The sequence below is a fragment of the Choloepus didactylus genome, chromosome 18 (assembly GCF_015220235.1).
Source record: "Choloepus didactylus isolate mChoDid1 chromosome 18, mChoDid1.pri, whole genome shotgun sequence".
NCBI classification, from domain to species: domain Eukaryota; kingdom Metazoa; phylum Chordata; class Mammalia; order Pilosa; family Megalonychidae; genus Choloepus; species Choloepus didactylus.
This window is the reverse complement of record NC_051324.1, coordinates 45,980,586-45,996,977: the sequence shown is the minus strand read 5'-3', so window position 1 is coordinate 45,996,977 and position 16,392 is coordinate 45,980,586. Positions and strand designations below refer to the sequence as shown.

At 48.1% G+C, this 16,392-nt stretch overlaps 1 protein-coding gene across 1 annotated transcript in view; it reads right to left on the bottom strand.

Annotated features, from left to right (window-relative positions):
• Positions 1–1,397: 1,397 nt before the first annotated feature.
• Positions 1,398–16,392, bottom strand: part of FAM117A (family with sequence similarity 117 member A) — a 40,193-nt gene continuing 25,198 nt past the window's right edge. The window contains exons 3-8 of the mRNA XM_037809122.1: positions 9,974–10,069; positions 8,393–8,503; positions 7,816–7,950; positions 6,406–6,607; positions 5,051–5,201; positions 1,398–2,641 (exon numbers count right to left, since the gene is read on the bottom strand). Coding sequence (XP_037665050.1) covers positions 2,341–2,641; positions 5,051–5,201; positions 6,406–6,607; positions 7,816–7,950; positions 8,393–8,503; positions 9,974–10,069 — 996 coding nt within the window. The 3' untranslated portion in view covers positions 1,398–2,340. The remainder of the gene's footprint in view (positions 2,642–5,050; positions 5,202–6,405; positions 6,608–7,815; positions 7,951–8,392; positions 8,504–9,973; positions 10,070–16,392) is intronic.

Sequence of the window (16,392 nt, the reverse complement as noted above, 5' to 3'; positions counted from 1 at the left end):
TAGCATGAAACTGTGAATGTAATTGACACCACTGAAGTGTATACTTGAAAGTGGTTAAAATGGGAAATGTTTATGTTGCATGTTACCACAAAAAAAAGAGATAGTACAAAGGATCTGCCCCATCCTCCTGTCTCCTTTATATTAGTGGGGGAGGGGAATCCCCAGTTTGCTTCTTGCCCAATGGCTTACTCTGGTGAACTAGCCCAATTCCAGGGCACTGAGCAGCAGCAGGGTACGGACAGACCTGGGTAGCAAGTCCAGCTCTGCCTCTTACCAACTGGGAACTGGGAACAGTTCACTTGAGCTCTGAGTCAAGTTTCTTCATCTGAATGGGAATAGTATAATGGGCAAACAGGAGAGTGCTGTGGTTAAAAGCATAGACACTGGATTCAAATGACCTGATTTCCACTTCCAGCTCCCCCATTTCATATCTGTGTCTCTTAAGGAAAATTATTCAATCTTTCTAAGTGTCCTTCCCTCATTAGTAAAGTAGGACCAATTACATTTCTCTCATTGGATTGTTCTGATATTTCAGTGACATTTTATGTAAAGCACTTAAGCATAGTATCTCATATTTACCAAGCCAATGAATAAAGTAAAGTAAGTAAAGTAAGTAAAGATTACCTGGCTTAGGAATAAAGTGCTTCCAAACAATGGAATACTATGCAATTGTAGTTACAACTGCCCTTGAGAAAGTCAACTTTTTACCTATAAGATGGGTTTAAAGTGTCTTTGTGAAAATGCTTTGTAAATTCCAAAGCACTATTAGAATATAAGAATATTTATTGCCATTCTCCCCAAAAGCCTAAGAGCTCTTTACAGGTAGGTACCGTAAACCTGAAGAGACTGCAAAAGGACAAGTTTCTTTCTGCCCTCCACGGCTTCACATTGAGTTGTGGGTAGTACTCAGGGAAAGCTGAGCTAGGAAGAATACCCAAAAGGAGCTAAAGCTTCCCGGAAACTCTGTGTCAAGAGATTCAAGCTGAATGCCATTCCCTGGTCTTCTACCCCATGCTAGTGAAAGGAGCATCTACAATGCCAAACTGTCTCCCCTAGGTGCTGCTCATTTTCTCTCTGAAATCCACTTTTGGTCGGAGCTCTTCCAGACTCACCCAAGACTGAATGACTTCCCCACCGATTTCCTTCATCCCACCTCCAAGAGATACCACACTCTCCATTCTGGTCAGCCTTTTTATGGTTGTTCTGTAAAGAGTCCAAGCCTGGAGGCCTTAGGCCAGGGACTCCATGTCCATCCATACAACACTGAGATCCACACAATCATGTGTTAAGGAAAGGCTCCTTCCTTTGAAGACAGGGATGAATGATCAGAACCATTCTTCAACCTTCACCAACCCTCCCCTCAAAAAAAAAAAAAAAAAAAAAGATTTAACCGAACCTCAAGCTGCTGGGAATACTTATTTATTTATTTGGTCTATTAACAACAAGATCTGCAAAAAACAACCTCTAAACACAGGATAAGAAAACTCGAACATTAACATTCTTCTTCAACTTTTGTGTAAGCTCTGCAGTACAGAAAATATACAAACTTCAAACAGCTGCAAAAATAGTGTCTTTGGGCGAAAATAGAGTTTCTACATCAATACCAGAAAAATAGGCATTTTTCTAATCCAACCCGGACCTGGGCTGGTGGAGGGGGTAGTTGTCACTTGCCACACAGAGGAATGCCAGCTCTCCCCCTCCCCCACTGCCCTCCTGGGGCTGGACAGGCCGGGCTGCTGCTTAAGACAATCTTTAGTCAGGGTGAAAGCGAGATGAAAATGCCACTTGGGAAAACCCTTGGTTCCTCCACTCTGCCAGCAGCTAAACTGGTCAAGTGTTCTGGCCCTGTTGGGCTACTTTGGTCAGCTCCTCCAATGAGAGGGAGGCATGGGGTGGGGGCCGAGAGGATAGAACATCTATCTTCTGGTCTCCTCTTCTGTGTGTGTGGAGGAGGAGGAGAGGAAAGGAAAGCTGTAGGCATTCCCTCTCCTTCAATCACGGCCAGCTTGCTCTATGACAAGGACAAGGGCCTCATATATAGTCCTTTGGACTCACACCTAGGGGTGGGGGACCCAAGACCTTCTGGGTGAGTTTTCCACCAAGTGAGGGAGGCAGCAAGAACACAAGTGTGAGTTGTGAGCTGCCCGGCCACTAGTGGAGAATGCAGGTCCCCGCATGTTAGGAGGGGCCAGTGTCCATCAGAAAGAGGACCCAGGACTTTGACACAAGAAATGAAAGTGCTTGAAGGCCAAGAGGGAAGGGCCCCTCTATCCCCCATCTCAGGGGGAGCTAGGGAGGGGCCTGCCACCAAGGCACTGGTCTCCATGGTAAAGGGGGCCCTCAGACCACCAGGGAGCTCTGGAACAACACAGACTCTTCTGATGGTGGGGTGCGCTGCCATGGCTCGAATGGCAGTGGGGAGGCCTTGGAGGCCTCTGGATCCTTCCGAGGTGGTGGCCTGGGGCTGGAGGGGGGAAGGGGAGACCCTGGGGTTGAAGGGCAGTTACGGAAGATGAAGCCCATGCTGGGAAAGAGAGGTTTCATCAAGCTGACAGGGCAGAAGGCCGAGCCGGTCGGGTTGAAATGGACTTTGTTCTTGTCAGGACAGGAAGTCAGGAAGGTCAGGTCAGGACCTGGGGACCTGGAGGATATATATAGAGAAACACACAGACATACACACAGAGAAACAATCAATGAGAAAGGATGAGAAATGTTACAGGGAGTAGGGGAGCTGGGCCTTTGTACAAACAGGATGGTAACTTGACCAGAAAATGAAAGGCAACACAGTCTTAAGGTTCCTTATTTCTCCATTTTTTAGAAATATGGCTAACAGCAGGAAATATACTTTAGCTAAAAGCCAGAGAGATTTAATCAGGGAAGAGTGTCTTGAGGGCAGACCACTTTCCTGAAAGCAGAGATCCAAGCAAGGTGATTTCCAAGACTACAGCCTAAAGCTGGGTTTCTCAACCTCAGCACTATTGGCATTTGGGGCCAGGTAATTTTTTTGCTGTGGGGGACCATTCTGTGCATCAGAGGATGTTTAGCAGTATCCCTGGCCGTTAGCACCTTCCCTCTCCACCACAGTTGTCTCCAGGCATTGCCTGATGTCCACTGGGGGCAAAAAAGAATCTAATTCTTGAGCACAGTTGAAAGCTGTGATTTTCAAAACCCTTACTGGGAGGAAAGGATAGTGACATTTAGGTGAAAGCCTAGCCTTATATCAAGAGATTGAGCTTACTGTGTGGTCTTGGCCTTATCTGTCTCACCTCTAATATGGGAAGAATCATCCTTATCCTTCCAACAACTGAGGGAAAATGGAAGGATAAAAGGAGGCCAGGTCAGAGAGTTCTAGAAGAAGGAATCCTTAAGATGAAAAAAAAGTGACTGACCATGCTTAGAGGATGAGACAGCACTGAGAAGCTGCTGGCTGTAGGGACTTCAGGTGAGAAGGCAAATGGGGGGGAAGGTGGTGAAGCTCTGTCACCAAAGGTTCCCACTGATAACCTTTTTGTTTTTTACTTTTTATTGAAGTATAGTATATATACAGAAAAATGCACTGTGTTTACAGCTTGATAAATTTTAATTCTAGAATTCTAATAATTCCAAGGCCCAGGAAGAAGAGTGAGGTGAGAAAAAGAGGGCAGAAGCCAGCACAGAGTTAGAAGAGGCTTCTGACACAAGTCAGACTTCCTAATAGGAAAGTTGATACAATGAAGAGACCCCAGTGAGCTGAAGAACTTCCTCAGGATATCTTAGAAAGTAATTGATGGATCATCTCCTCTCTTAAATTATTAACACAGAGGCTGAAAACTTGTTCGGATGACTTTAAGTCCTCTTCTGGCATTATGAGTCTATGCAAGAATCAAGATGAGTAACAGCCTGATTTCCACAAGCAGTTCCAGATTGTGAATACTCCGCTACAATGTGCCTTGGCGGAGAGGGTATAAGAGCCCCAAGACTACCTTAAGCTACAACATCTGGCCTCTTTCCTCCACAGCTTCTCAGAGGATCAAGAGGTGCTGAAGGGAAACCGGTGACAAGGGCAACAGTGATAATGGTAGCAAAAACCTGGTGGTGATGGTTTTCTCCATCACCCCTACTCTGGGTTACAAATGTGCCTTCTGCTGCTATCATAGATGTCCCCTCCCTTTTTGGAGATACAAATGATGCCCTCAAGACCTAAAACCCTGTCTTAGCTAAACCTCCACTCACACACTATGACTAAACTTCCTGTCTGCCATCAAAACCGCAACTTTCAGTGAGAGGCTGCCCCGATGGATATTAGGTTGGCAGGGGGAAATGAAATTAGCTCTTACAGTGCCTACTAAGGGGGACTGTCTGGAGTATTAGGAAAGGTCAGCTCTCCATCCTCCCTGCTAATATGAGGTAACTACAGCAAATAAATCAACATAAGAATGGCTTCTGATGATCCATTCTGGTTTGGGAATATTCCATAGTCATAAGTAAGTTGCAAGGACTGGAAATTTCTGTCTTGGAGTTCATGACACTGGAACCACACTGCAGCCACAGGGTGAAGACTTGACTCAGAAGCAACTGGAAAGCTGTCTAGGCTCCCCATTCCACCACAGTGGGGAAGAAACACTTCTAATCTCTGCCTGAAGAGAACAACTAGTTTGTCCTTCCTTCTTTCCTCCCTCCCTCTCTCCCTTCCTCCCTCCCTCCCTCTCTCTCAGATTATGGTCTAGCAAATTCTCACACCTTCCCTGGGGATGGAAAAAAATAGAAGAAACAAAAGGCTTAGGTTTCAGATATCTTTCCTTTCTAGCTCCTGCTGCGCTGGTAGCTGGCATGTGGGCAGAGAGCGGGTTTCTATGGAGATGGTGATAAGCAAAGATTTAAGTGCTCAGGGTAGGTAATGTCAACAAGTTTGATCATGGAAAAACTGCAATACCGATAATCTAAAGTTGACAACACCTCCATGACCAGAGAAAGTCCAAAATTGAAAAAGGGCCTGTCAGGTGGGGTAACGTAGGGCTAACACTCTCTCCCTGCCCCTCCCTCCCACTCCCTGTCCATCTGATGTACTCACATGGCCTCTTCAAACACACGCACTCTCTCACAGCCTTCTGGGGGCTCCCGTTTGAAGACATAGCTGTGATTGGGCCGAGGGGAGGCAGCAAAGGCAAGAACTGGAGATGGGCTGCCATCTTCAAGGAAGGCCGGGTGGCCAGGAGAGGAGGCTGCAAACAAAGCAAGGCTGAGTCCAGAGGAGCTGAAGGAAAGATGTCTGCTTTCCTTGGCTCAGGCCATTGGCATAAGGGGGTGAGGTTGGGAGACAGAGTAAGGTAGGTGGTGGTGGTTGTGCTGACCCAGTTTGTTTGCTTGTTCATACTCTGTTCCATCTTAAAAAAGAAAAAACAAACTCGAGACAGTGAACAGAAACACAGACTATAACAGGATAAAAAAATGCAGATGAATTGATGGAAAAATAAGGTATAATACCAATTCTGTGTTAGCAGGAGGTAGACTGAGGTTGGTACAGCAAATCTCAGGCTGAAAGGAGCCCTAACTTCTGCCTGCCTCCCTTCTTCCAAGACTGCAGTGCACTGCCTGCCAACATACCACAGCTTCTTCCTTTCCACAGACTTGAAAATCTAGCCCTTCTTCCAGGAAGAGCTCGTGCACTGACTCAGAGAAGTGATCTTTACTCAACCCCACTTGTAGGCTGGGATAAAATTCCTCACCACACAGCGCATATACTTTGGCTAGGCTGCAAATATTGACTTTATCTTTATTTATCTCGCATTTATTCCTTATTACTCTATGCTCAGTTTACCTGTGTGTATTGTTAGATCTTGTCCTTGACCAACCTGCCTCCTGGGGTTGCTGTGAGAATCAAATTAGTGCAGGCTACAGTGCTTTATAATGTCAGGATCCTTATTATTAGAAGGTAGGAATGCTATCTCATTCTCTCGGTGAACAGCCAAAGCACAGAGGAAAGTAGAGATTTGGAGTCAGAAAACTTGTGTCTCAGTCTGGGTCAGACTGTATGACCCTGGGCAAGAGACCACATACTCTTATTTTAGATCATTCAACGTATCATTGAAACCCATTGCTAGTAAACGGGTAGAGTGGAAACCTGAACACAGACTTCCCACTACCGTTGAACCTGAGCCTAAAAATGGGGACATGAAGGATTGCTTCTTTGGATTACAGTGAGGATTAAATAAAAATATAGATGCAGAGACTTTATAAACTATAAATTAGAAAATAATGTAAAAGACCATTATTAGTATTGGCATACACACGAAATAAAGATGACACCTAAAGATATTCTGACTGTTTAACAGGTTAAAATGCTGGGCTGAAATTGGTTAGAGGTGGAAAGGGAGGGAGACTCTTCTATACCTGAGTGGCCTTGCTGTCTTTGCCTCCTCAGCTTACCTTTGTCGTTGGGGATGGACACCAGCTCCTCAGCTGTACCCCGGTGCTCCTCACGGCTAGCCCGGCCAGAAGGCTGGGGGGATGCCAAGGGCATAGAGGGTGAGCTGGCAAGGTTGCCAGGCTCCAGGGGAAGGAGGGAATGATCACAGCTGCTGCTCTGGGGAGGAGCTGGGGCACGGTGCCCATCAGGGACATCGAGGATCTGACAGGGAAGAAGGGGGTTAAAGGCACTCAATTCGCAATGTTTCTGAGCAGGACTGCAGTGAGCCTGTCGTACTCTCCTTGCCATTATTCTCATCCTCTGTTCATAACATGACGACGAGAACCCCACTTTCTCAAGCCATTTATTTCCCCAGCCACCCCCACAATCTAACATAGACCCCTCTGGTTTCTCCTCGAGCACTCTGTTCTTTTCCTTCATAGCACTTGCAGCTAATTTGTAATTCCAAGTTTATTTGTATGATTTCATCAGTCACACACACACCCTCACACATACTAGGTCCCCAGGAGGGCGGGGACCTTCTGTATGCTAGACTCTGGGAACACAGAGGTGAATAATGCATGGTGGCCACCCTCAAGGCAGGCAGCTTTCATAATGGGGCAAACCACCAGGAGGGTGTCAGTGCTATAAGCCAGTGCAGGACAAGCGTGTCGATCATTATCTGGCATTAAATACTGTGCCCCACCCCACCCCCTTCCTCTTTTAACATTCATTGGTACTTACACCTATAGCTTATCAGATTGTATGCACACGTTTCAGAGTGTATAAAATTCTACATATATCCAAATTAAAAATCAGCCAGTAAGTAAATCATAAACTGAGCGGTATGACCACTAAAATTATATTAATACTGCCCGATTGGCATTCCCCAGTGGTATTGTGTCAGTATAAAAATGTGCCATGAGATTGCACAAAGGGTAGGATGTAATTCTGCCTGGGAGTGAAGAGGGGTAGAAGGCTGCACAGGGGCACCTGAGCAGTGAAGGATGCATGCATTTTATCAGGTAGAGATGGAGGGAGGGGTGGTAGTGCAGGCAATGGGGGCAGCATGGGCTAAGGCATGGGTGGGTGACAATGCCAAGGACACAGAGCAGTGAGCTGGTGGTTTGGCAGAAGAATGATGCCTAGCCCATTCCTCCCCGCTGGGGACCCTTCTCTCTGCCAATCCTTGCTCCTTCTCATTCTACTCACAAAGCCTTCCCCAATTACATCCACCCATCTCTGCTGTCCCTGTAGCTAAGTGCATTTGGGACTAATAAACTCAATTTGCATTCCATTCGTGGACTGGTGATAGTATATTGCTTTTCCATGGCCTGTGAGTCCCGAGAAACCAAGACACCCATCACCACCTCATCCGAGGCTCAGCAAGAAGGTGACTGTCAAACATCCAGGGCATGGTTATCACTCACCCTCAGCAGCTCCTCTTCCCCCTGCTCCTTCACAAACACTTCCTCCAGCTCTTGGTTGAGCCCTTCCAGGCTCCTGTGCAGGCAGGGGCTGAGTCGCAGGACAGGGGACCCTGAGTGGAAGCTGAGAGGGGATGCCTGAGGAGGAGACAGACGAAGCAATCACATGAAGTCCCACCTACAGTTATTGGCAAGTGAGCACTTTTGTGGGTCATGTCTACACAGCAGAACCAAGTGAATAGAGAAGGATTTGGGGACAGTTACTGATTGCAATAGGTCCACTAAATGGGGCTTTGCCCAGAAGTCGGAGCTGTGAGAAGCCTGAAGTGTGTTTTTAGCCTCGGCGGGAACATCAGTACCTCAATCTTATTGGGAGTGGGGCTGGAAGAGACATTTGGAAGAACAAGAAGATCTTCCCGTGTCATTCAACAAGTCCAAGTTTGGACCAGAACTTGACTTGGCCGTAAAGCAGGCCACGTGGTGGTGGGCAGTGGCTGTGAGCCCTGAGAGAACTCTGCCTGTGCTGGGGAACCTGACTCGGGGTGGGGGTGGGGGGAGCGACGCTGGGGGGGAAGCATACCCTCAGTGCTCCCCGCACGGCGTGGTCCCCTTGGAGTGGGGAGCCCCGTTCCTTCTCTCTCCCACTGCGGCTCAGCTTTGTCCTCTGCAGCTGTTGCTTCAACTTGGAAATCTGGCAGCCCAGAGAGGGAAGAGGAGAGGCCCGTGAGGCAAAGCAGAAATGCATTGGGTCCCCCCTCCCAGGTGTGGCCCCACCAGAGGCCCATGAAGATCTTTGAGGTATGTCTCAAAATAGCACAGTGGTGGTAAAATCTATGATGACAGGTTCCCAGACAAGCTAGATACCTTACCCTATAAATAAGCAACTAGATTATTTTATTTTTTTAATTATCGTGTACTCTGTACATGGATCAGTTTCCAAAAAATCAAAAATACCCAACACTGAAACCATTTTGCCTTTCAGATTCCAAAGGCATGGGGTACTACTCTATTAACAGAAATGGAAAGCGATGTTTCTGAATGTAACAGCAACTTACTTCTCAAATTCACAACTATCTCAAAGTCCCCGAGACCCATTTTAAAGTGGACCACAAAGCGCAAAGGGTAGGCTCTCAAAAAGGAATATCAGATTTTGTACTGATTTCCTGATCTTATAACAATTATGAACTGTCAACAATTGTTTGGAATATTATCCCTGTCACATTTGTAATTCTGGACCTTCTTGCTCTCTGCTGGCCAATGCTCTGCTGGCAAATGCTCTGCTGGCCCGAGCTATTTAGATGTGGGTCTACATTCAATAGAATTCAGAGACGAGAGCTACTGCCTATCACCATGGAAACTATGACCATCTACGAAAAAAGGGCATATAGAATTGCTCCTATGCATCAGTCCTTGGTGTGAATAACTTGCTTCCTTGATAACTGAAAACTCTGAATCCTTTGTACTTCCCACTAGTCTTAAAGTCAATAGTGCATTTTTCACTTCATATTTGATTTTACCATTGTTCTTAGCAATGAGGAGGGCCAAAGATACTCTCCCTGTATCCAAGCAAGTTGACCCACTCAAGAGCCATCACATAGCAGTCAGGGCGGAGCTGGTTTGGGAGCCTGGAATTCCAGCCTATGGCTTTCTCTACTTAACCTGATGACTTGAGCATTCCTGAGGCAGAGGGAGGGCCAGGAAAAAAGTGTTTGTAACACATAACTATTTTTCTCTCCTTTGAAAATCAGGCTGGATGAACAAAAAAAATTTAAGAAACTAAGAAAAAAAATCAGGTTGGGTGGATAGTACAGTAGTTTAGTGAGGCTGGGGGCTTCACAGTCAGTTCCCAGGAACTCACTCCCTGTCTTGCTCCAGTCTCTGAATCTGGAACCAACCTCCAAGTCAAGTGCAAACAAGGCAGCTTGGACCCTGTGCTTGGCTGCTGGAGGGCACTGGCGGTGCTGGCCACGCTGGTCTCAAGGCCTGGCCACCAGTGGGCTGGGAGTCAGATACCAAGGAGCCATCTCATCAGGAAAAAGCAAGGTGGAGGCAAGACAGTGGAAATGTGATTCCACTTTGGAGCAGACATAACTATCACCTGGTGCTGGGGCATTAGTGTGGAGGCAGCTACTCTAGTCAGGGAGTCCAAGGGAGCAGTTACCTCTCTTCGGTGGTCTGAGCTGCCCCAGGATGCTGAACGCTTGTGTGTACAGGAGTTGGCCTGCTCACCTTCCTGCTCTTGCCAGGACAGAGGGGTCTGCAGGGAGAGAAACACAGTGAGACAGAGCAGCTTCTCAGGCAGGCGCTGGGGAAGGAGACACAACTTCCTGGACAGAGGTGGTGGGCCTTGAAGTCTTCTCTCTGCTCTGCTCATCAACCTCCTGAACACTGCCAGCCTGTTTTATTCTTTCATGCTTCTTCCCCTGCACTGCCTCTTCCCCAATCCACATCCTCCAGGAAACCTCTGATGAACCAGTGAGGTCAACCTGCTCTTTACCCTCTTAACGACTTTTATACATGTACCATCAACCCAGTTATACCAGGTGCTCCCCAAGGGTGAGGACAAGTATTGCCCCTCCCTATCCCAACCAACTCCAAGAGCATGGGCTTTGGGAACCACTGGCAGCCATTACGAACACCCTCTGTGGGCCTTGCACAGGCTCAGGTTCTGGGGAGCCCAGTGGAGACAAGTTGGCAGATGGCACTCCACTGAGGAATCATTAACTGGTAGAACAGGAGGAAAGTCAACAGAGGTCCCCTGTCCTCAGGCCCTGACCAAACCAGAAGACTCCTGTGTAGGGAAATGCCTCAAACCTGCACATAGAATAAGTACCAGGGCCCCCAAAGTCCTCCTAAACAAGCAAGGGAGAAGACACTTCCAAACTCTGGACCCAACCCTGACTCCTGACCCCTCTTGGTTTTATCACTACTCCTTCTCCCGGCCCTGCTCTGCTGCTCATGAGAACAGGGCTCTCAGTCTGCCCCACTCTCTTTCCTGCTGCACAAAAGAGAAAAGGCCAACGATCAAGGCAGGGGGAGTTGTGGACCCACTTCCTGAGCCCCCACCGAAGGTTGGGCTGTTGGCTCTTAGCACCAAGTGGAGGAGGACTAGATCCCTCCCCACCACCAATTATCCCCACTTCCATTCCAAGGCAGAGACCCCAGGGGGACCGCTCCAGTGGAACCAGCTCCTCTCTTAACTTCTTTGCACATGCTGCCAAAAACATGAGGGCCTGGGAACCATCTCCTCCAACAGATCTGCTGACCTCCTCCGAGAGGTTGTTGCAAACAGAAAAGGGGGAGGATAAGGGAAGAAAAAAAAAAAAAGACAACTCACCACCCAACAGCTGTTAAGAAGAGCTTGGCGGAGGCAGTCTGAGCAGGCTTGTGAGATCAGACTGCCTGTGAGACAGCTGCAGAGGAGAGGGCCACGAGGAGAGAGTCTCCCCGGCAACTCCTTCTCCCAGGTACCCACTGATCAGAACCTGTAATAGGCTGTGAGACACAGCCATGATGTGACAACTGTCCTCACTTCCTTGGCCTCATGCTAGCATCCCAAGGGAGGCTCTCCAGAGATCCATTCCCCCACAGTTCCTTTGTTTAGGAAAAGGGCAGACAGTGTATCCTTCAGGCCCATATCTTAAGACCTATACCCAAAGCCCTCTAGGTGAATCTGGCTGACAGTATACGAAAACTAAGCAGCTGGCCCACTTCTAAATGTCCGTGTCCCTCTAAGCCAGGGTGTTATCAGACAGAGACTCAGAGAAGGCTGCTGCATGTACTGAAGAGTGAGGAGGAAGCTGTTCTCTCCCACACTCACCTCCACCTAGCAGACACATGAACAGTTCTCCCTTCCCAGCTCCAAAGCTATCACTATAGATTGGTAACTAATCTGCTAACCAAACCTCTGAGTTCCATGCAGTCCATTGTCCCTGAAAAGGTGGCAGAGGCTCTAGAGGAGGGATGACAAAGGTGAAAGTGAGGCTGCCCATTTCCTCTCCTCTAGGAAGATCCTGTACTCATTAAGTGGGAGAGGTGGGGAAAACAGCCCCATTCAGTCTCTCCTAACATCTCTTGCACAACCTCTTCAACTGCCTTCTTTCCTATGGGATATGTGAGGGGCTGGAAGTCTAACAGAGGCTGTGATTACCTTCATCTTATGGGCTTTCCACACTTGACTCTCTGTCCTACCCAGGCCAAGCCATCTCCATCTCCTTTTTCTTCCCTTACTCCCTGACCTCTGACCTTCTACAGGCTGGACTCCCCATTTAAGATATGCTGCCCCTCAACTCTTCCCATCAGGGAAGCTCCCTTAATTTATCTATCCAATGCTAACTACCCTTTTGCTCTTTGTCTCATCTGAACACAAGTTTAGGGTGTACGTCATTCATGCCTTTAAAAAATAATTACCAAATGCACACTGTGTGCCAGGTACTATTCTAGGTGCTAGGAATACAGCTTGGCACAAACAACAAAAACCCTGTCCCCTTTGAGTTTACATTCTAGCTGGAGGAGACAGTTTAAACAGAGATAAGAGCTAAAAAGAAAAATGCAAAAGAGAAAGGAGATAGGAATGCTGGGTGTGGGGGATTATAACTTTAAATGCCAAAGTCCTCACTGAAGAGGTAACAACATCTTGAATAAAAACTTGAACGAAGTGAGGCAGTGAGCCATGGGGATACCTAAGGTAAGAGTGTTCCAGAAGGAGAGACAGCAGGTGCCCTGAAGCAGGAGTGAACCCAGTCAGTGAAAAGGAGACCAGTGTGGCGGGAGCAGAGTGACCAAGGGCAGAGGAGTAGGACATGAGGTTAGCACATGTGATAGGTTGAAAAATGGCCCCTAGAGATACCAGGTCCTAAATATCTGAGACCTGTAAATGTTACCTTATATGGTAAAATTTTTGCAGCTGCGATTAAGTTAAAGCTCCTGAGATAGGGGCTCATCCTGGATTATCTGGGTGGGCCCTAAGGCAAAGGGAGTTTAGACAGAGAGGAGAGGAGGAGGTAACATGGCCACGGAGGCAGAGATTGGAGTGATGTGGCCATAAACCAAGGAACGCCGGCAGCCACCAGAAGCTGGAGGAGGCAAGGAGTGGAGTCTTCCCCAGAGCCTCTGAGGAGGCATGGCCTTGCTGACACCTTGATATTGGCCCAGAAAAACTGAATTCAGCCTACTGCATCCAGAACTATGAGAGAATAAATTTCTGTTGATTTAACCCACTAAGTTTGAGATAATTTGTTACAGCAGCCTCAGGACCCTAATACAAGCAGGTTATCTTGTGTTTGAGCCTGTTTACATGCTGGCATTGACTATTCTTTAGGCAGGCATGTGCATGCATGTGGGCTTTCAGCCCCTCCCGGAACTGGAGCATCAAGAGTGGGGACCATGACCTGTCCTCCTAGAGATCTCACCACGGAGGCCTGAACCAGGGTCTCCTCAGAGCACAGGAAACTTACAGCTAAGGAAAAGATGGCATTCGAAGAGCTACACTTTGGCCACAAAGATCAAGCTATGCTGCCCAATGGCACTGAAGTAGTCATTCCAAATGATCCTTGAGCAGGGTAGAGCTCAAGCTCAGCAGATCAAAAAATCATGTTTGTCAAGGGGACTCAGGCACTGGGACACACTTATTTTTAACACCCTGGAGCAGGGGGAGCAGCTGAGGGAGAAGTAGAGCTGCTTGCTTACTAACCCTGACTGGTATCACTGCACTATAAAACTGATGCTTGAATTATGCAAAATGGGATGTGGGTCAGACCAAGGAAGCCTTGCCGGGGATTTTGAGATCCCAGAGCAACATGTGGAAGGATAACTGGGGGTGGGGGAAAAGGGCGGCTTCCCAGAGAGCAGCCTAATATAACAAAAAGGTGGGGCTGGGATGGAGCTGAAAACCCTCCAAATGGGGGCCTGTTTCTCTGCCCCCAACCCAACCAGGTTTCTACCTGGACCTCATGGCCAGAGACAGGAAGAGCCTGGCCCATGCTGTCTCAGTGGCCTTGGCAGCTGAGGAAGCTCCATGGGCAGAGCTAGGCTGGGCTTGGGGGCATAACCCACTCTACTGTGCAGAAGCAGATGGTCGGTGACCATGTGTGCAACTGAAATTCAGCAGGGAATCAGCCCTCAGGACTCCAGCCAGCCAAAGAGGCAGGAGAAGGTACTGAGGGCTCTGGCCAAAACTCTGGCTGAGGTGACCAAAGTGACTTTCTCTGGCCCTACAATGACTGTATCACCCTAAGATTTCCCACCATGTTCCCACTTTCATATATTCTCTGCTGTTGTCAAACCATATGCTGAACAACTCAGTATGGAAAATAGGTGCTAGGCCTAGGCCCCCACACTCACAAAGGAAAATATTTTTACAAGTCCCTGTGATGGTCAGACTGAATGGCATGTCATCACTAAATGTTGAGGCACTAACTTGGGAAAAGGAACAGGACAGTATGCAGGGAGGGTAAAGACACAGAAAGGGGAGTTTTCTCAAACAAGCAAGCCCACCTCCGCCTCTGGCCTTCCTCACACTCCATAAGGTTTTTTGAGGACTTAAGCTATTTTTTTTTGTTTTTACCAAAGAGTAAGTAAGATCTGAAGGAAAAAATGTAGTGGATTCCCCACCTTACCTAGAGAATGGGGCTGGGCAGGGCAGGTACCCAGGGCCCTGTCTGTTTGCCAGATGAGAAGACCAGCAGGGGAGTGTTGCTCAGTCATCCCAGCTGTGGCGAGACCACTTCCTCCCTCCAGAAGAGAGCGAAAAGACTCAAATGCTTTGCACAGCAAGAAGGGAGAATGGTGACCACAGCCACCAGCAAGTGCTGTCATCACCCACCTGGGCCTGGGCCTAGTTGCTGGGAGGGACCAGCCCAAAGCACTTGGTGGGCAGCTATGGTTTACCAAGTGACCTTGGGGGAGAGTGTGGTCCAAAGAGGGGAACATGCTCAGTTTGACCTGTACAATCCTGACAAAGTCCTTCAAGACACAAAGAAACCTCCTCCAGACGATGGTGATTCTGGACAGGAGCCTTCCTAGCCTCTCCCTCCTGTCCACTCTGTGTTCAGCTACTGCTGGACCCAAAGTCTTCTTTGTGCTCACCAGGCTGACCCCTGGGAGACTCTGGTCCCTCTCCCATTGCTAATCCTGGCTTAAAACATCCAGCATAGCCAAAGCACTCCTTCCCTGTTTACCACAGTCACACCTTCTCCTCCTACCTAGAACAACCAGGGTCACTTCTTGGGCTAACTCTACCTATTTTCCAAATACGATCCATCCACATCTTTCTTCTGACTTCTCCATATCAGACTGTAAATTTCCTGAGGACTACCTATAATGGATAGAAAATCCTTCATTCTTTGCCTAATAGCTTAAAACATAGCTAAGCCCAGGAAAGGAATACTAGGCTTGTTGGCAATTGGACATATTCAAGAACTGAGTTTTTTAACTTTATCCTCTGCTCTGTGAAAAAGTCTCGAGTATACTGCACACATGGTGATCAAAATGGCTAGAGATTCAGCAGTGCCTGCTGCCCAGGTTTGAGACTCACCTGGAATGAGCAGGGCCCTTGTCTGCTTTAAGGGGAAAAGAGATGGAGCTGCTCGCCCAAACCCTAAACATGGCCGCTGCTCTCAAGGCAGGGCAGGCCCCCCAGAATGCCTGGGCTGATGGGGTACCCAATGCACAATCTGGTTGCTTCATCCGGGGCTGGGGTGGGGAAGAGGGGAGTAAAAGAGCAGAAGTGAGAGCCCTGCCTTCCACTATTGGTGGATGTAGCAGAAAATACATGACTACAGTGCCGTGGCTAGAAGAGAAAGGGCAGAAGAGGGGGGTGAGCAGTGGCAAGAGCCACACTTTAGCTCAAAGCAACTGGGGAAAGGTTCTGGCAGCAAACCACTTTAACAGCTGAAAAGCTCTCGAGGGTTTTGTTAGATCCTACTTCCCTCTCTTACCTCCACCCTTGTATCTCTACAAGAAAACCTCTCCCTCAGTCCAGTCCTTTCTGGGTGATATACCAGTGCTCAGCAGGGATGGAACAACAGCTATTTAGAGAGATGTAAGGAGAGCTTCAGGCATTCACAAGGTAATACCAGTGTCAAAGAAGGTAGCTTGTGCCAGGCGAGGGGGCTCAAGCAGGAATCTGAATGGTGCCTGAAACCTAAAAGCAGAAAATTTCCAGGACAGGAATGAAAGATGGGCAGAGTGCTTATTTTGGTTCAGATGCCTGTGTTGATCAGACGTCTCCCACCTCCTGACAGCAGCCACAATATTGACAGGTTGCTAAGAGTTCCTCGAGGGCTGGAGTCCATCCCAGGGAAAGAGGAAAGCTGCATGGCTTGGCCTTGCCAGACCCACGGAGGAGCATCACTGACCTCTGTCTTGCTGTGGCAAGAAGCCCAGACTTGTTATATAAAAGATCTGGCCTGCAGCTGGAGCCTGAGCAAAAACACACAGCCTAGAGCCCATGCCTTTCAGCCCAGCCAGGGAATATCTGAGGCCAACCCTGCCCTAGGTTTGACAAAGAGAGAGAGCTATGTGAGGAGTGGGTTGAAGACTTCCTCGAAAGCTGGTAGCATGAAAGGACAGGACGGGAAC